The sequence below is a fragment of the Schistocerca nitens genome, chromosome 2, assembly GCF_023898315.1.
Source record: "Schistocerca nitens isolate TAMUIC-IGC-003100 chromosome 2, iqSchNite1.1, whole genome shotgun sequence".
NCBI classification, from domain to species: domain Eukaryota; kingdom Metazoa; phylum Arthropoda; class Insecta; order Orthoptera; family Acrididae; genus Schistocerca; species Schistocerca nitens.
Window position 1 is genome coordinate 794,517,851 of NC_064615.1, and position 21,104 is coordinate 794,538,954.

The following is a 21,104-nucleotide window of genomic DNA, read 5'->3' on the forward strand; positions in this document are numbered from 1 at the left end:
TAGTCATGTGTGCAATCTGCAATCTGATGAAGGGGAATGAACAAACGAGAATATACAAAATCTCACCATTCAGATACCTCCCATTTTATGGTGGGATGTTATGAGATTCAAGACACCTGGAGGAGGTAAGAGTTCCAGCATAGGATAGTTCTTTGTACTTATGTTTACAAGGGACACATTTTAAATTATCTGACTACTTATGTTACAGAGCTGTGTGCATCACTGTAAAGATGAGTGAATCAGGGAGATTGCTAGAGGAGTGTATCAAGTAGATTTCCGTTTTATTCCCTGTCAACACTAACCTAAAACAGTTGCTATTACAGTATGCATGCAGCATAGATTTATTGTATACAGTATTTCCTCTGTTTCTCCTACCCCCAATTGTACTTGACTGGTTTTTCTCTTTTGTGGGTTTTTTAATGAAAACCATATGTTATGGGGCTCTTCTATCTCACCCAGAGTCAAGTTGTTGAGAATCTCTGTCTTTTGCTGCAGAAGTTTTGTCATCTGATGATGGGACAGAGAACACACAGTTTGGAAGTGCAGTAAGATCATCCTGTGTCATCAATCCTTTTTATGCTCTCCATCTCATAAACACATTGTAGGGGGAATGCTGCAGGTATAAATACTGAACCCTTTCCACTCGAGGAGTATGAAGATGAAGAAAACAAGCTATGTTATAGAAATATCATGCAAAAACAACCCAGATATCCGGCAGAGTCCCTAACACCTCAAAGAAAATGTACTTTATTCCTGGGGAGTTCAAACATTTACTATAATGACCAGCTTTTACACCACAAAAACTAATTAGTGCAAGTTTACTGACCCGCATGTGCAATCACAGTGATGAATCTATCAAAGGTGGCACAAAATAGACAAAACATATTTATCAGGTGAACACCTGAAACCCAGGAACATATTTATAGAATAAAAGTCCACTACATTTGACAGTGATTCTCTTAAATTTATTCCATGATCCGTTTTGAAGCTTAAAGCTTTATCTTCAGGCACCACTAACTGCGAAAAGGAGGAGGTGCTACCAACAAACAAGAACTGTGGGATTATCATACTAAAATGAAAGCTACAACTGTGGAAAGTGCTGTACCCACATAATTATGGGAATATAAATGTGTGGCGATTGGGCTTGTCAATCATGTGGGATCATACCAACTTCAAGCACACACGAGACTGGAACAAAAGCGCTAACTTTGAAAAGGGTTCCGGACAGAAATAAACTCAATAGTAATGTAAATAAATAAGTACCTGTACTCACATGTAGGGTTAGCAAGTACAGCACCTGCCTGGACTGTATGACGTGGAAGTGACTAGTGCAGGCAGCCCAGAAACCAGCTTACTGCAGTGGCAGAAGCAACTGACATAGGAGCCATTGAGGTGGGGAGCTGAAGTAAATAGCTGCAAAAGAGCAGAACACGTGAGTTGACTGGTCTGTCTGCTTAGATAAGTGTGATTCACAAGATTGATACAAAATAGAACTGCAAATAAAAGAATAATATAACCAAATACAAATGTGGGGAATCGGCAAAAATACCTAAAAGCCAGTGCAACAGAGTGCATCAGATTAAAAAGATATAAGATAAAAATACAACTAAAACAGTGGATATGGATGATATATCAAAGTATATCATGAAATTGAGCAACAAGAGAAAGAGAGGTGAGGTGTGGTAGGAGAATTATGCTATTAGGATTGGTATCCACATGTAGGCTCATCTTGCAGAGCAAAAACATCTTAGTATAAAAAGGTTAATTAGGATTAAAATGATGAATGCAACAGGAATAGCAACACACACATATACGACAACAGTTTTCAGACACACAGTAACAGACATAATAAAATTAAATGAGGTGTAAAAGTGGCTATAAACTAGGATGAAGAAAGTGAGTAAAGAAATTAAGCCTATGTGTACAGAATGGGATTACTGTGGTTGGAGTACAATAGGATCAGTGCAATGGTAGAGACATTGAAAAGAAATAACGTAAACTAACTTAGATACATGGGATCATCACCTTTAAGACACTAAATGTAGTAATGCATAAACATAAGTATTCTAGCAAATGCCTAAAAGTCAACATGACACAATGCACAACAATAAAAAGATAAAAATGCGACAAAAACAAGGGGGTTCTGATGGTATACATACGGTGTATTCAAAAATTGGGCAGTAAGACGACGACAGCTGAAGGATGGCAAGAGAAAGATGGCGACCACTGAGATTGGTCATCATTTAGATGATGAAGCTTTAAGCATCAAAACCAGTTGTGGAATAAGTTTAAGAAAATTCCTGCAACTGAAGAGGATTTTTTATGCTGTAAACAAATAGATAGTTGACATTTATCTAACAAATGACACAGTTCACATTTAGCACAGCCCCTTCCCAGCTCATGAAATACAATTACACTTCACTGGCCAATTTACATGAATCCATCACATGGATTACTGAGTCCAACAATAGATAGTTTCAGTGACAATAACATTATGTACTCTTGACAAACCCAACACATTTCATTCACAGTGTTCGTTAATTAGAAGTTCTGTAATCAACCAAAAGCTTTTTCGCATTAAAGTCATTGAGTTTTGTGGCGAATCAAATGCATAGTCTTGCACACTGAATACACATAATTGTGGTTCAAGTCAAACAATGAGAGCATTTACAACCTAGCTATTAACTGTTCACTTTCAAACCATGAACTGACTATTCAGAGTGACATCTGACTACTTTTAAAGGTGCATAAGAACAAACTATTATTTTAAAAAGTAATGCTCGGTTGTAATTTACTGTTTTTGATGACATACAAGAACGAGTGGAATTTTGGATTCCAGAAATTGTTACTTGTTATAAATTTATAAAAATACATATATACTATTTTTCTTCTGCATTGTGATTCCCTTCATTTATATTAATGAGTACTAAATTGTAACTTAAATTTAAATACATAAATCTTTAATTAGTAAGTTAACTAGTCAACGCTGTACAGATAAATTAAGGTAACAAAAGTAGAAAGTACGCAATGTAATGGTGGTTTTAACAAAATCTGCAATGGAAAATGGTAATGCTCCATAACTTCAAGTTTAATTATTGCAGAAGATGGTTAGTTTTAGGTAATTTACAATATTTTACTGGCAAGTGGAAAGGCTTAATTTTCAAACGGAGTAGGTAACTTTCCTCATGGATTTTGTATATAGTGAACTATTGTGCTAACTTTAATTAACAGTGCCCTGATGAAAATTAACACACAGATGGGATCGGAACAATTAAAATAGAACCTGAATAATAAATTCCAGTGCAATTTTGTCTAAATAAGAACTTGAGATTTTCAAGCAAGTGTCATGTCACTCAATAAATGTATTGAAAATCAGACAAAAATCAGTGAAAATATTTGGTTATTTTTGGGAGTAGAAAAACATAACAGATGGTATCCACATTTACAGGCATTTACTAACTCCACATTTAATGCACCTTGTGTCAGCCTTGCGATTGCAGTAGCCCATGCTGTGCTGAGTTGTAGGCCACCATCTCTATTAAGGGTGTTGTCACTGGTTTTTATGTCAATGGCTTCTTTAATTATGCTTTCCCAGAAGCATTTAGTGTGAGCAATGACAGAGGTTTCCTCAAAGTTGATCTGGTGAACATTCTCTGTTAAAGTGAATTTTTCAAGTCAGCATTGGTGATAAAACCAATGTTGACCCTTCCAGCATTGTTCTACAATGTGCTTTGTTTGTCTGGTGTAAGACTAACCATACTCACAAGGTATTTTGTAGACTCCAGTTGTTCTGAAATTTGTTGCATCTTTAATTGGCCTCACAAGGTAACATCATCAACTTAACATTATATTTTCTAGGGGGAAAAAAGTGCCCTTGCATGATATTGGTCTCAGCAATCACTGTCTGTGTCCAATGTAACAATTTGGACCATAGTTCTGATAGTACACAGTTACAGTCTTCTGAAACTACAGCTTTTAAACATGCACTCGCACCAGTTGTCACTTGCTCCACACACCACTCTCTCTTTACAAGCATGTATCCCGACTTGCGGGGTTTGCTTTGTAAATACTGATTTGGCATGGTTAACTTTGAAGGGGTGGCTGGATGCCCTTTCTGTCACCACACTTGCTCCACCCCACTGCAGATACTTAATGTCCGAGTGCAAAGTACTGTACAGTGGAGTAACAGATTTGTGAAATACTGATTTGTTATTGGTAACATGCTTTGTTCACAATGTCCAAGTGTGTGGTTTTGAACACGTTTATTTTCAGATTCACAAGCCTATTGTAAATGAATGAAACAAATGAGAGTGTCATCAAAGAAGTAACTTAGTGCCGTTTAATTATTAATTTCACTGTTGCACAATATTTTTGTCAGGTTTTAAAGCTGACACTGTTCATGTGAAGTACATTTGCAGGAGGTACACTGTTCTTCAGTGTAACTGACATGATTAAATTGTAAATCTAAAATTATTAACATCATTTCATCATAATTCTGCAGTTTCTTAGGTTTCTTCATTTTGATTTTGAGACATATATAGCAACAGAATATCAATATGAGAATATTGTTAAAATGATATTGAATGTATATAGTGTGTGAGGTTGATGTAGTATGTACTCATATTACTCGCCTATCTTTCAAAACAACATTGGCAACTCCTTTATGAAATAATATGTAAAATAAAGGGTAGGCAACCATTCACCTATAGCTGACTGACCTGTGGCACATAGAAACACACAACAGTAAACAGTATTTACACTAACTTACAAGCTCTTGCTCTTTCCCTGTTGAAATACACAAGTCACAAATGAACATGTACACAGACATCCAAATGCACACACTTGTAGCCATAGCGAGACTGACTGTTCAGTCAAGTTGGGCTTGTTAAAGGTGTCCTCTCCTTCTCCCATTCTACAGTGGAAACACATTTTTGCCACCAACTCTATGAATTGGAACCAACCCAGAACCAATACTGAACCTGACTGAAGCAGTTCATGCCTCCATCCAACCATGATCCACTCCCACTGCCCTCAGATCACCCACTCTTAACTTTCTAAAATTTCCCAATCTCGAATAATGCCTCATAGTCATTTCCAAAATCCCTCAGCATGGAAACCAACCTTACATCCACAGAAAGAACCACAATCCACCACATAAAAACTGTTCTTGATCTTATAGTCCTAACCACTGACAAAGGCTCTACCAATGTGGTTATGAAGCACAGGCATTAACCTGGTGGAGGGACTCTGCCTGTATCATATACGTCCCTCTACGAACCCTGCAACAGTGAACCCATTCCACAAATACAGCAGGATCTCCATTCCTTCTTCAAATCCTTTGGTCCATCCCATGCTTCCTGTAGTCCTTAAACTCAATGACCTAGGACGTCTCATTGAGGCTGGTTACTTTGCTCATGAAATATAATTACACTTCACTTGCCCATTTAAATGAATCCCTCACATGAATTACTAAGTCCAACAATAGTTAGTTGTCAAGAAAATGACATTATGTACTCTTGACAAACCCAACACATTTCATTCTCAGTGTGATGCTGAGGGAATCCCAATCCCCTCAACTGGTTCAGTTTCACTGATAACATCTTTGTGCTCTGAACCCAGGGTGAGGGCACGCTATTTTCACATTCCTCCAGAATCTCAACACTTTTACCCCAATTTGCTACACCTAGTCCTTCTCAATCCAACAAGCCACTTTCCTTGATGTTGACCTCCATCTTGAGAATGGATACATCAGTACCTCTGCCTGCATCAGACCTACCAACCACCAACAGTATCTCCACTTCGACAGCTGCCAGTGATTCCACATCAAGAAGTCCCTTCCATACAGCCTAGACACCCATGATCATCACATTTTAGAGGTAAGCAGTCCCTCCCAAAATATGCCAGTGGTCTCACTGACACCATCATGACTGAAATAACCCTCCTAACATTGTCCAGAAACAGATTCTTGTGCCTTGCCTCTCCAGTCATCTACCACTGCCCACATACCCACTGTCCAGTCACAAAGGAGCATTCCTCCTGTGACTCAGTACCACCCAGCATTTCACAGCTGAAAACATTCTCTGCCAGGGTCAGGACTACTCATTATCATGCCCTGAAATGACGAATATTCTCTCCACCCCTCCAATAGTAATTTTCCGATGCCCACTGAACCTATGCAACATACTTGTCTGTCCCTGCTCCATCCCTGCTCACAACCCCTTGTCTCACGGTTCACATTCCTGCAATAGCCCTAGATGCAAAACTTGTTCTGTATATCTTTCCATTACCATCTACTGCAGTCCTGTCAAAGACATCTTCTACTCCATCAAAGGCAAGACTACCTATGACAACAGTCATATGATCCACAAACTTAAGTTGCAACTACTGTGCCCCACTGTCTGTGTGGGCATGACAACCAACAAGCTTGGGGTTCCACATGGGCAGCAGTGTTAAGATACTGTGACATAGTCATCATCTTCTGAGAAAGTGTTGAGATATGCGACCACTGTAATATTTACACTAGTGGTGTCTCCTATCCATCAGGCTCTTGGCAGCCAGGTACTGCCCAACTGGAGGATGGGGAGGGGGTGAGGCAGCAGTGGTGTCTGTAGTAGGTATGTCATTTGCATCTCTGTGTGGGCATTCTGGCTGCTTTGTGCAAGTTAGATGGTGCTGAGTGCAATCTCATTGTATTGCCACTAACACAAGATTCCATGCTGCACTTAGTTTGTATCATCTATCTGTGTGGAATGAATTCTCATGAAACTGTATTTCAATGGATTCTTTTATGATACTGTCCCTGTAGTACATTGCTCCAAAAGCACCTACACATTCTGAAAGTATAATGCTATGCCCTGCTGTCACTAATTCCTCTGTTAGTCCCAGTAAAACATGCCTGATGTGCTCCTCGCAGCATTCCAAAATACAGCACTGTATCTGCTTAATATGCTGCTGCCTTAAAATTTTAAGGCCCAAATAGTTAAACTCTTTGAGCATGCACTTACAACCACCTATGTCAAGTGCAATGGAAAGTCTATGAACGGATGATTGGAGAAGCAATGGGATACCTGGCACCTATCGGGTGGTTGGAGCTCAGCTTGCCATCAGATGGTCCGAGGTCCGCTTGACATTAGATAGTTTTAGGTTAGCTGGAGTATCTAAGTGAAATAAAACAAATTTGGATCATCTCACCAAAACAGTAAATGTAATTTTGATAGATTCCAGCCAAAATATTCGAATCCTTTATAGTCTCTAGAGGAAATGTTAGTGAATATGGGCATGTGCTCATACCATACATACTACATACATTTCCTGATGACATATACAAGTACAAATTAATTCACATGAATTACAAGCAATTGTCAGAAGGCAGCATTTTGAAGTTAATGGACTTTCTGTACAAGGAAGTGTACCATCAAAGAAGGAAGATGTTTGTGTATTAGTAAGTAATGTTTCTGATCAAACATTTTTAAGTGATGAGCAGTAATTTGATAGGAATCAAAGGCAATGGATTTAACATTTATAAATGAAAACTGATTTTTAGTAGAAATCAAATATATTTGATAATATAGCAAATGTCAGTCATATTGACCTGAACTGAACTGTCCTTATTTCAGCTTTTTGTTTTTTCTGCCTACCATCTATCTTTTATCTCATTACTGAACATTTTTGAAAGTGTATTTTATGCTAATTTTTATACTAAAACTGCTTTTTTACTTCAAGGAACTTTCATCATCATAAGATGAAGTATGTGTTTTGATTCCAGATGATGTGTGATAACTGTAATGACAACAATAACATAATTTTTCTCTTTAGATTTCAACTGGTGATACAGTGATCAACATGACAGGTCATAATGTGTCGGATTGGCTTGTGAAAACCAATAGAGAGTACTGGCGCAAGAGGTATAGTGAACACAGTTAATTGTAATTTTATAGGTTCCTTATTAATTTTTATATAAATAAGAAAATATTGAAAAAAGTGTGTGTAACATAGTTAGTTAACATTTGTTCCAATAACTAACATCTCCATTGTGTGTATCAGGCACCAATTTCATGATAACTACTGTGATGTGGAAGCTGTTGCTGTTTGTTCAAAATCAGACCTGAACTGATAACCTTCCTTCTTTCATGCAAGACTGCCTGATGTCAGCCATTTGCCAATCCCTGCCCATATGTGTCCATTCCACCTGGCAGCACACCAGTGGATACACAAGCTGGAACAGCCTAATCCAGAGGGCATGTTTCTCTGAGACCAAAATAAGAGGTATAAGCCATGATGCAAATGAACCCCTGTGCACCACTATGTTGTGGTTCGATTAGACTTTATACAGCCAACAGTCCAACTCTACCAGTGTGTGCAGCATTTCAATCCCCAGTGTACAATGTAGCTATGATTTCGCTTTTCTGAAGCTTCTGTACCCATCTTGCCAGTCATCCTAATTTAATCTTCTGGCTTGTCAGTATAAAGAGAGATGGTCAGTCATAACAGTGAATGATCTAACATATAAATGAGGTCAGAACTTACTGATCGCCCAAATAAATGCAAGGCCCTCTTTCTCAGTCATGGGGCTATTAGTGTTGGACTTGGAGAGAACTCAGGAGGCATAAGTGATCACTATTTCAGTACCTTCCTAGATCCCATAACCACTAAAATCAGTGTGTATTGCCAGCCTGGCATTCTTGTTAAAAATTTCAAGGACTTGTAGAGTGATCAGCACCTCTTTATGGATTCAGCAAGATTTTTCTCAATCATCATTCCAAGAAAATTTGGAGTCTCTCTGCAGCAATTCTTTTAGTTTATGTGTTTAGCAACCGAAATCTCTTCTGAAGTGTCTGTAAGTAAGAGCCCATTCCCAGGAAACCTTTTGCATCACATGTGTGCTGAGCAGCTTGAAAATCTTTTCTAGCTCTTATTTGTTTTCTGGATAAGGGTGGACTCTGTTTCCATTAATTCCTTCTGAATTATCAGTTGTTCAGTTGGAGACAGCCTATTTGACTGCTGACTGATGGGACAGTGATCCTATCATTGATATTTTGTATCACTTTAGGCTGTGCAGTCTGCCTTGCACCCACTCCGACATGAATGCACCCAGAAATTGACAGAAAATGGCCAATACTCATCAACTTTATTCTCAGATCAAGCCAGGACCAATCTGCAGCAGAATAGTAGTGTCATGTGGTGTGTAGTTGAAAATGGTTATGTTAAATTTTTATACCCCTGAGAGATCTCAGATGATGTTCCTAAACCAATTATTATGCCCATATGCACATAGCAATAGTGGCCATTCATGGCAATTTGTGACCCAGAACTTTCCTTGTCCATTTTTTATGCTTATGATCTTAAGTGACAAATACATTTCTTTTGTGAAGCCAAGTACTGTTTTTTTACTTTACTAGAGCATCTCAGTTTGAGACATAGCATGGTGGGCGTAACTCCACTTGCTAGTTATACTCCTTAAATACAGAATTTTCTTTTTTTTCTGTTTTGTGTGTAAATGCACTATAGTTGTGTGTGCGAGCTACTACAGATGAGGAATACCCATTTGTGAGCTTCACTGGGTCGAGAAAACCATTTGCGACGTGCTACAGTTTCTCTCTATGGAAGTTTTAGGTTTCTGACTACATTTTTCATTGTAGGTTTGTCCTCTAAAGATTGGTGCCAGTGATCAAAGAACCTCTACCTGAGCCATCAGCTTCCTCCAAACTGGGTTCAACATTCAACACTGCTGCTTTTGGCTGTCTTTGTTTGAGATTAACAGGCAACATAAATCTCATATCTCTTCTCTTACTATTCATCATATTAATGAAGCAAGATCCTGATGGTCTCGCATGAGTGCCATTGATAAAGGATATGGAAGTTTGTCAAACATCATTAAGCATTCTCTTTACCTGTGCATTACCATGATATCCTGGCACCACTTGAAGAAGTTTCTGTTATGGTGATATCTTTCACACTAAGTGTTTGATAAGTATCTTCTGCCAGGTTCTTCATTACTTTGTCTGCTTCTGTTGTATCTAAGATCTCTGTGTACACCCTGTATATATTATGGTGTGCTGAAAAGTAATGCTCCAAATTATTTACGTGAAAACTTAAAAGTTTTTAAGTAAAACAATCTTTATTAGCATTCTATATCTTTATTCCTCATGTCTGCATATTTATTTCTCATCTTAGTCACCCTGACGACGAACACATTTCTCCCAATGAGAGCTGATATCACAAGTAAAGTAACCAAAGAAATTGTGTATGAACTGTGGCCATACATTTTAGTGTGATCACTGATATAAAATAAGTAAAACAAACAGTGAGTAAGCAAGCAGAGCAGTAGGCAATGTTCCCTGCACTATCTGTTGTTAAAGTTCATACTGCAAATAAGTGACTATGGTAATCACCAGCTACATATGAAAAGTTCTATCCACATTCACCAACACTGTCTGCCACTAATGAAAATTCTAATGTTCACAATGGTGTCTTTAAAACTCCAGTGTGATTACAGAAATTTATGCAAAGTCTGAAATACGCATTCTATACATTAGTGGCACTATGCCCAAAATCTCACCAAGCCATGAACAAAAAGGCTCAGGAATCATCAGCAAAAAAGCCCCAAGCTCTGCCTGTTCACTTAAACCTTCCTTATGCCAAAGTATCACAATATTTACAATTCCATCAAATTTCATTTTTTATATATACATATTGTTATAACCTTTAATCACTAATAAATTGCGTGGATATACAAAAGTAGAAACAATAGCAGGTTACATGCTGTTAACTCCGTATCTGTCATTCGACTGCCGTGCCGTGACATGCGGCCGGCACCGTTCATAGCTAGGTGGTGCTCCCGCGCTCGGCCGAGCTGCGGAGCGCCTCTATCGCCGTGTTCGCGTACTGACGTAGTGGCACTTTTAAATCTCGTGGCACTGTCACAACACATATATTCCATATATTCACAGTTTCTTATGTATTATACCACACTCATTAATCAAATAGCTTTCGACATAAAATGTATAAATTACATGAATCAATAAAATCAGAAACTCTTATGTCCAGTACCAAAAATTTTTCAGGAGAAGCAAAAATGTGGTTATCAGAAGGAATTCTTGTACTGAGCTTATAGCCCAGCTCAATTCAAATGCATGACTGACTTCCGCATGCTGTAGCAGCATTGTACTTGTCAGTCCAAACGCAGTCAACATTAATGATCATAACAACCTGTATTTGCACTGATAATGACTACAGTGTACTTATTTAGAGTGGAAAATGCTTCTGCTAATAATTTGTGTTCATGCGGAAGACTCTGTTTTAGCCAATGCTTTAATAAAATAAATAATAATTTGCTTAATAATTTATATGTGCATTAATTGCATCCCCACACTGTCTCACCATGTAGCTGAAGTCAGTACCTTTTCTTTGGCGTGCCATATGTTTCCTTAACTTGTCTGTACACAGTCATAATGTAATTATAAATGATAAATGTTTAAACAATAATACTTTCTAAACCATACATCATACAACTTTGATGATCATTTTGTTGGAGTCAATAGCTCCTGCCGGTATTAAAGGTGTCTTTGGATTTCTTTACCACACTTGCAAGTAATTTTAACAGTTTACGTTAATATACAATATTTTCAGCATATATTTCAGTTGTTGGCCCTTGATGGGTTCCGTTCCTTGCTCACAAAGCCCCCCCCCCCCCTCCCCTGCCCTCCCTCCTGCCAAGACGTTGCCTGGGAAACCATGCAGCTGTTTATTGGCTGGTCGCCTGCCACCTCATGTTAGTCATGTCTTTGCCATGACTCACATCAGTACGTGGCCCAACCGTACACAACAGTCTGCTGGCACTTGAGCCTAGTGATGACATTGTAAAAATAATCCAGCCAAACTTCTTGAATGCAACAAACTTCATATTCAAACTGCCACTGCCTACAGTGTTGGCAGCTTGTGCATATTGCCAAACTTAGAATTACAAGGTGAATTGTCACTTTGGCAGTTGGGTCAGATCAACCACTGTGCTAACTAGTCAAAAATTTGTGTTGTTGTTTTACAGTAGATTCAGCATGATGTTGGATAGAAGAGGCTCACTTCTTTTGGCATAGATGATAAAACTGGCTCCAACTGAGAAAGTCATATGTAGAATTTTCTGCCATTAGCTCACCAGTGTGGGTCAATTTTATTTAAAAACAGGCTTAATCGCATCCGATATCAACTTCTGCCCAGTTTCAGCCTTTTAATTATGAGCCATCATCAGAGTTTGCATTGTAATAACAAAAGTAAAAGTGCTATATTACATAGAGAAGTCAATGATGTAAAAGTATACTTGAAATGATGTATCATTACCCGTCTGGATGATGACGATGATGGCTAACCCACTGTGGAGGCCTCAGTCACTGTAACAGATGCTGATGGCTAAGCAGCCATGTGTTATGTAGGGTAGTAGGGGGGGGGGCCTCCAGAACCTGAGGCATCCCTGTCAGCCAATGAGGGACAACATACATGTAATTTTGGTTCGTCATTTTTAAATATTTATCTTTTAAATTTAAATAATCAAGAAATGAATTTATATTCATCTATGGTTCATACTCTATGTCCCCCCCCCCCATGAACCATGGACCTTGCCGTTGGTGGGGAGGCTTGCGTGCCTCAGCGATACAGATAGCCGTACCGTAGGTACAACCACAACGGAGGGGTATCTGTTGAGAGGCCAGACAAACGTGTGGTTCCTGAAGAGGGGCAGCAGCCTTTTCAGTAGTTGCAAGGGCAACAGTCTGGATGATTGACTGATCTGGCCTTGTAACAATAACCAAAACGGCCTTGCTGTGCTGGTACTGCGAACGGCTGAAAGCAAGGGGAAACTACGGCCGTAATTTTTCCCGAGGACATGCAGCTTTACTGTATGATTAAATGATGATGGCGTCCTCTTGGGTAAAATATTCCGGAGGTAAAATAGTCCCCCATTCGGATCTCCGGGTGGGGACTACTCAAGAGGATGTCGTTATCAGGAGAAAGAAAACTGGCGTTCTACGGATCGGAGCGTGGAATGTCAGGTCCCTTAATCAGGCAGGTAGGTTAGAAAATTTGAAAAGGGAAATGGATAGGTTAAAGTTAGATATAGTGGGAATTAGTGAAGTTTGGTGGCAGGAGGAACAAGACTTCTGGTCAGGTGACTACAGGGTTATAAACACAAAGTCAAATAGGGGTAATGCAGGAGTAGGTTTAATAATGAATAGGAAAATAGGAACGCGGGTAAGCTACTACAAACAGCTTAGTGAACGCAGTATTGTGGCCAAGATAGATACGAAGCCCACACCTACTACAGTAGTACAAGTTTATATGCCAACTAGCTCTGCAGATGACGAAGAAATTGAAGAAATGTATGATGAAATAAAAGAAATTATTCAGATAGTGAAGGGAGACGAAAATTTAATAGTCATGGGTGACTGGAATTCGAGTGTAGGAAAAGGGAGAGAAGGAAACGTAGTAGGTAAATATGGATTGGGGCTAAGAAATGAAAGAGGAAGCCGCCCGGTATAATTTTGCACAGAGCACAACTTAATCATAGCTAACACTTGGTTTAAGAATCATGATAGAAGGTTGTATACATGGAAGAACCCTGGAGATACTAAAAGGTATCAGATAGATTATATAATGGTAAGACAGAGATTTAGGAACCAGGTTTTAAATTGTAAGACATTTCCAGGGGCAGATGTGGACTCTGACCACAATCTATTGGTTATGACCTGTAGATTAAAACTGAAGAAACTGCAAATAGGTGGGAATTTAAGGAGATGGGACCTCGATAAGCTGAAAGAACCAGAGGTTGTACAGAGTTTCAGGGAGAGCATAAGGGAACAATTGACAGGAATGGGGGAAAGAAATACAGTAGAAGAAGAATGGGTAGCTTTGAGGGATGAAGTAGTGAAGGCAGCAGAGGATCAATTAGGTAAAAAGACGAGGGCTAGTAGAAATCCTTGGGTAACAGAAGAAATATTGAATTTAATTGATGAAAGGAGAAAATATAAAAATGCAGTAAATGAAGCAGGCAAAAAGGAATACAAACGTCTCAAAAATGAGATCGACAGGAAGTGCAAAATGGCTAAGCAGGGATGGCTAGAGGACAAATGTAAGGATGTAGAGGCTTGTCTCACTAGGGGTAAGATAGATACTGCCTACAGGAAAATTAAAGAGACCTTTGGAGATAAGAGAACCACTTGTATGAACATCAAGAGCTCAGATGGAAACCCAGTTCTAAGCAAAGAAGGGAAAGCAGAAAGGTGGAAGGAGTATATAGAGGGTCTATACAAGGGCGATGTACTTGAGGACAATATTATGGAAATGGAAGAGGATGTAGATGAAGATGAAATGGGAGATACGATACTGCGTGAAGAGTTTGACAGAGCACTGAAAGACCTGAGTCGAAACAAGGCCCCCGAAGTAGACAACATTCCATTGGAACTACTGACGGCCTTGGGAGAGCCAGTCCTGACAAAACTCTACCATCTGGTGAGCAAGATGTATGAAACAGGCGAAATACCCTCAGACTTCAAGAAGAATATAATAATTCCAATCCCAAAGAAAGCAGGTGTTGACAGATGTGAGAATTACCGAACAATCAGTTTAATAAGCCACAGCTGCAAAATACTAAAACGAATTCTTTACAGACGAATGGAAAAACTAGCAGAAGCCGACCTCGGGGAAGATCAGTTTGGATTCCGTAGAAATACTGGAACACATAAGGCAATACTGACCTTACGACTTATCTTAGAAGAAAGATTAAGGAAAGGCAAACCTACGTTTCTAGCATTTGTAGACTTAGAGAAAGCTTTTGACAATGTTGACTGGAATACTCTCTTTCAAATTCTAAAGGTGGCAGGGGTAAAATACAGGGAGCGAAAGGCTATTTACAATTTGTACAGAAACCAGATGGCAGTTATAAGAGTTGAGGGACATGAAAGGGAAGCAGTGGTTGGGAAGGGAGTAAGACAGGGTTGTAGCCTCTCCCCAATGTTATTCAATCTGTATATTGAGCAAGCAGTAAAGGAAACAAAAGAAAAATTCAGAGTAGGTATTAAAATCCATGGAGAAGAAATAAAAACTTTGAGGTTCGCCGATGACATTGTAATTCTGTCAGAGACAGCAAAGGACTTGGAAGAGCAGTTGAACGGAATGGACAGTGTCTTGAAGGGAGGATATAAGATGAACATCAACAAAAGCAAAACGAGGATAATGGAATGTAGTCAAATTAAGTCGGGTGATGTCGAGGGTATTAGATTAGGAAATGAGACACTTAAAGTAGTAAAGGAGTTTTGCTATTTGGGGAGCAAAATAACTGATGATGGTCGAAGTAGAGAGGATATAAAATGTAGACTGGCAATGGCAAGGAAAGCGTTTCTGAAGAAGAGAAATTTGTTAACATCGAGTATAGATTTAAGTGTCAGGAAGTCTTTTCTGAAAGTATTTGTATGGAGTGTAGCCATGTATGGAAGTGAAACATGGACGATAAATAGTTTGGACAAGAAGAGAATAGAAGCTTTCGAAATGTGGTGCTACAGAAGAATGCTGAAGATTAGATGGGTAGATCACAAAACTAATGAGGAGGTATTGAATAGAATTGGAGAGAAGAGTAGTTTGTGGCACAACTTGACTAGAAGAAGGGATCAGTTGGTAGGACATGTTCTGAGGCATCAGGGGATCACAAATTTAGCATTGGAGGACAGCGTGGAGGGTAAAAATCGTAGAGGGAGACCAAGAGATGAATACACTAAGCAGATTCAGAAGGATGTAGGTTGCAGTAGGTACTGGGAGATGAAGAAGCTTGCACTGGATAGAGTAGCATGGAGAGCTGCATCAAACCAGTCTCAGGACTGAAGACCACAACAACAACAACACTCTATGTTATAGCCAGGCTCATAAAATACATTAAAATTTAGTTAAATTCGTTAAATGAGGTCCAGAGTGTCATTTGGAGGAAGGAATCAGCACTATAAGATCATTAATTCTATAGCTAATGCTGTTTATTCATAATAAAACCAAATGTACAGTGTATTAATATGAAAATTATACATACTGACTAATTTGTATTATTAGTCAGTTATTTAAAGTCTTAAAAAACACGAGTAAAACTAAATGCATCATTATACATGTATGCCACCTCTTCGTGCCTGTAATAACATATTAGGAAGCAATTTCCATGCAAACATCCAGGTTGATATGTCTGTCAGCTGTCAAAGATGTACATGACACTTGTGTAACACTGGAGGTCGATATCACTCAGCAGAGATAAAAGGGGCTTGTTCACAGATTATTCACAATAACATAATTGTGGCTCAACTGGCGCCATTTCTGTGAACAAATAAAATGGTTACATCCATGACTATTAATTACTGTCACAGAAACTTCAGCTTGGTTTGTTAGCCACTAGAGATTAGAGTACAATAAAAACTTTCACTCATATAGTAAAATGGAATGTGACTCAGTTGTGACCAGAAAATAAAAAATAAACTGTTCACATAGGGCATCTGCAGGTCATGAAAGTAATAAAAATGAACAAGTGGCTGCAACATTTGCCTGCTTTATTTCTTCGTTGATAGTCCTCGGTGTCGACATACTTCGTTGCTCGGTGTCAACATATTTTGTTGCTTTACTGATGAAAAATAGGGGGTTGGGGGTGGGGGGGGGGGGGGGGGTGGAAGTTCAACACTGGCTACTTTAAATGATGTAGCTGACAGTCACACAATTGCGTTTCACAGTTCTTTACTTTCACTGTTCACAAAACCCCCCCAGTATTACACAGTTAATATTGCCAGAGCGCTATTGTCTAACTTTTGATAAGCCTCATTAATAGTTTGTAGACAAACATCAGCATATGCAACAATAGTTTACTGTTGAATATCTATGAGCAGTAAAAACCTAACCACACAGTTCTTGCAGAATAATACGTTACATATTGAACAGACACTGTCATTGTTTTTGGCCGTGGACTGACTGTCTCGGGACCAAAAATCGGGCCTTTATACATCATCACAATAATAAGTACTGAAGCTATACATTGTCTGATGTTTAATTTACAGAAATTACAATCAAAACATAACTCATTAAGTTAACTGAATACATTGAAAACTTGGTTCTTTTCAACAGTTTCTTGTACCATGAGGGTTAAGCCAAATTGTTAGTGTAAATGAAATTAACAGATATAGCTATACAACAGATATATCAACAACAGATATATATACAGATATAGCTATACAACCCCCCCATGAACCATGGACCTTGCCATTGGTGGGGAGGCTTGCGTGCCTCAGCGATACATATGGCCGTAGGTGCAACCACAACGGAGGGGTATCTGTTGAGAGGCCAGACAAACATGCGGTTCCTGAAGAGGGGCAGCAGCCTTTTCAGTAGTTGCAGGGGCAACAGTCTGGATGATTGACTGATCTGGCCTTGTAACATTAACCAAAACGGCCTTGCTGTGCTGGTACTGCGAACGGCTGAAAGCAAGGGGAAACTACAGCCGTAATTTTTCCCGAGGACATGCAGCTTTACTGTATGATTAATTGATGATGGCGTCCTCTTGGGTAAAATATTCCGGAGGTAAAATAGTCCCCCATTTGGATCTCCGGGAGGGGACTACTCAAGAGGACGTCGTTATCAGGAGAAAGAAAACTGGCGTTCTACGGATCGGAGCGTGGAATTTCAGATCCCTTAATCAGGCAGGTAGGTTAGAAAATTTAAAAAGGGAAATGGATAGGTTAAAGTTAGATATAGTGGGAATTAGTGAAGTTCGGTGGCAGGAGGAACAAGACTTTTGGTCAGGTGATTACAGGGTTATAAATACAAAATCAAATAGAGGTAATGCAAGAGTAGGTTTAATAATGAAAAAAAAAGTCGGAGTGCGGGTTAGCTACTACAAACAGCATAGTGAACGCATTATTGTGGCCAAGATAAACACAAAGCCCATGCCTAGTACAGTAGTACAAGTTTATATGCCAACTAGCTCTGCAGATGATGAAGAAATTGATGAAATGTATGACGAGATAAAAGAAATTATTCAGGTAGTGAAGGGAGACGAAAATTTAAGAGTCATGGGTGACTGGAATTCGTCAGTAGGAAAAGGGAGAGAAGGAAACATAGTAGGTGAATATGGATTGGGGGGAAGAAATGAAAGAGGAAGCCGCCTTGTAGAATTTTGCACAGAGCATAACTTAATCAGGGATCGGTTGGTAGGACATGTTTTGAGGCATCAAGGGATCACAAATTTAGCATTGGAGGGCAGCGAGGAGGGTAAAAATCGTAGAGGGAGACCAAGAGATGAATACACTAAGCAGATTCAGAAGTATGTAGGTTGCAGTAGGTACTGGGAGATGAAGAAGCTTGCACTGGATAGAGTAGCATGGAGAGCTGCATCAAACCAGTCTCAGGACCGAAGACCACAACAACAACAACAACAGCTATCCAAACAATACTTTTGACAAACCTGGCAATTACTTTGGAATTAATTAAGGGCTGGCTTTGCTAACATGTTTTTGAACAGAGCCAAATAAACACTTAAAGAATGCTATTAGTTGTTCCTCCAAATTTTTATAATTATTATAGAATTTATATTTGTTTATAAGTCAACAATAGAATTTAAAAAACAATTACTGATTTCTCCCTATAACAAAAGATATTAAATAGGAATAATCGTAATAAATTAGGAAATTGATGACATACACAAAACTAAGCAGAAAATTAGATCTGGTATTATACTTCATAAGACTGTGGGCCAACCTTTCCCTTTTATGAAGATGCAGATTATACTCACATATGTTAATGATAATTAGTCAAAAATGGAAAAAAAAGAAAAAAAAAAGAATTTAAGGAGTCGGATGGCAAAACAAGAGAGGAAGTAAAAAGATCCTAGTTTGCTTTGTCACATGGTCATGAAAGTAATGAAACTGTAATTGAGTGGGTGATCGTGAATTAAGTGTCTGTCAGGTGCAGCTGCAGAAGGGAGTAGCAAGTTAGTACCACCCCCAAAAGTGTATCCAGCAGTCTACGTAATAAAAAAATTTATATGTTAAAAGTCTTTGTTATCTGTTGGGAACTTGTATGTCTATCTGTGCAAGCCCCATTAGCAAAGCCTCTAATACTGTGGTTTCAACTACAGCCTTGATGGGCAGGTGCAGATGGAGAAATTTGAAGGTGTGGCTTTGTTGTCTATATGTGGTGCATACACCTAGTGGAAATGACACATAAATTATAGCTCCACCCATGACTTTGCTGCCATCTTGGGCATTGCTGGAAGAGTGTCACTTAGAACAGCTGTTTCTTTAACTCTGTCCACTTCCACTTCTGTTTAAATCTCTTTAATATGTATATGTTTTTGGGAAGACATTTCTTTACAGATTTTTAATAATTAATATAAAACTGTTGTAATTTTAACCTCGTTGTAAAGATGTTAAGGACTATCAGAGTAAAATCAATTTCTCATCAGCCATAACGTTTCCACACCATTTTAGTACTACTCGCCAACTATAAGTCGCACCTGTCGAGTGTCCTATAACATTATCAATCAAATTTGAGGAGCTTTTAACTATGTATCAGTCAAATGACTCTCTCTTCCCCTTTTCGTTCAAAGATTTGTTTAATCTAATGTATAGAATCACTTCTCCATTCATAAAAAAACTGTTTTGGAAATGGTGACAAATTCCAGCAAATTACTTGTTATTGATGTTACCAAAAGCATGTAATCATAAAACAAGTCGTTATGTAGATACTGGATTTGGTGCCACTGCTGCTAACAAGAACTATACGGAAAAAAAATATCCTTATTTTCAGAAATGAGTGCACAGGTATTTTACAAAGTCTATATCTAAAAATTGCTGAGAAGAGTTCTTCGAAGTTAGCAATAGTCGAAAGTGGCTTATGTTTTGGCAGAGATCTGTTTTGAGAAAATTTCGAGTGACAATGGCATTGGAAGAATTTGTGTCAAAAAAATATGACTCCACCAATAGCAGACGTAGCGAAGAGAGGTTATTTAAAATTTTTTGATTATTCTGAAAAACAACTGAAACAATTCACTTATAAAGAGAGCAAACTTCATCACTTTTTGATGAATTTACTGAAAAAATGTGAACAATGAGTTCATCAAGTTCACGCAGAAGCTGTTATGCATTATTCATGGAAATGCTGCAATTGACTTTCCTATCAACAAAAAAGTTTTAGTTGAAAACTTCGAAAAAAATAAATTTTTTTCTTAATAGTGGAAAACAACTGAATGTAGACATTGTAAAATCAATGATAATAGCTGTAAAGAATGCTCCATCAAAGAGAGTAGAAGCCTTAACAAAGAAGAAATCTGATGAAGCGACCAATTTTAAAAGAAGAACTGTTGTAGAAATAAGATAGCTCAAAAATAAAAAAAAGAATGATGAAAGAAAAGGCAAAAGAAGAAACTGAAGTTTTCGATGGGAAAATTTCAAGTTTAGCTAAGAAAGTTAAACACTGAATCGTGTACTGTGAAGTTTAATTTTGACTTTAATTTTGTTCCTTCAAAATTGTTATATTGTCTTAAGCAAAATTGTAACTTTTCACTACATTACAGTGTTAAAAAAATTTCTATTTTAACAGATGTGATTCAGTCATACTCCATCCTATGTGTGAGTTTAGTGCTTCTGTGGTATTTGATGAATGGTATACTACAAGTGATACATGTTTACATTATTCGTGCTGACATACAGTTTAAGTGATATAGGAATTATTACATTTGACTTTCAATTTGTTCAGCTTTCAGGTTCGTAAAAAAGTGTTTCTGTCATTGTACCATGCACATTTTTGAGAGTGAGAGTTACATGAATGTAATTAAAGAGGTAATGGGAAAGTCATGAAAAGGTAATGAATTTGATCCTCTGAAAATCTGTAGATAGCCTGTCACAACGTTCAATACGTTTCTTATAATTCACTTCTTTTCATTGTAAAATCATAATGGACACAAGAGGTGTGTATAGCTTGAGGCTTCTTCTGCTGAATGACTGTCAACCGTGTGAGTATTGAATCTGGCAACACGATGATCCTGTTCTGTGCAAATAACTGCCTTCAGTGCTCACCAGATCTCAACAACACGAATAGTACAA

At 38.3% G+C, this 21,104-nt stretch overlaps 1 protein-coding gene across 4 annotated transcripts in view; it reads left to right on the forward strand.

Moving 5' to 3' along the window:
* LOC126237047 (ATP-binding cassette sub-family A member 7-like) overlaps window positions 1–21,104 on the forward strand; it is a 607,922-nt gene that overhangs the window by 366,217 nt on the left and 220,601 nt on the right. For all 4 annotated transcript variants that reach the window (XR_007545025.1, XR_007545024.1, XR_007545023.1 and 1 more), the window contains exon 32: window positions 7,816–7,904. Coding sequence is in view for 1 of the 4 variants with exons in the window: in XM_049946811.1 (XP_049802768.1) it covers window positions 7,816–7,904 (89 nt within the window). In the remaining 3 variants the exon portion in view is untranslated. The remainder of the gene's footprint in view (window positions 1–7,815; window positions 7,905–21,104) is intronic.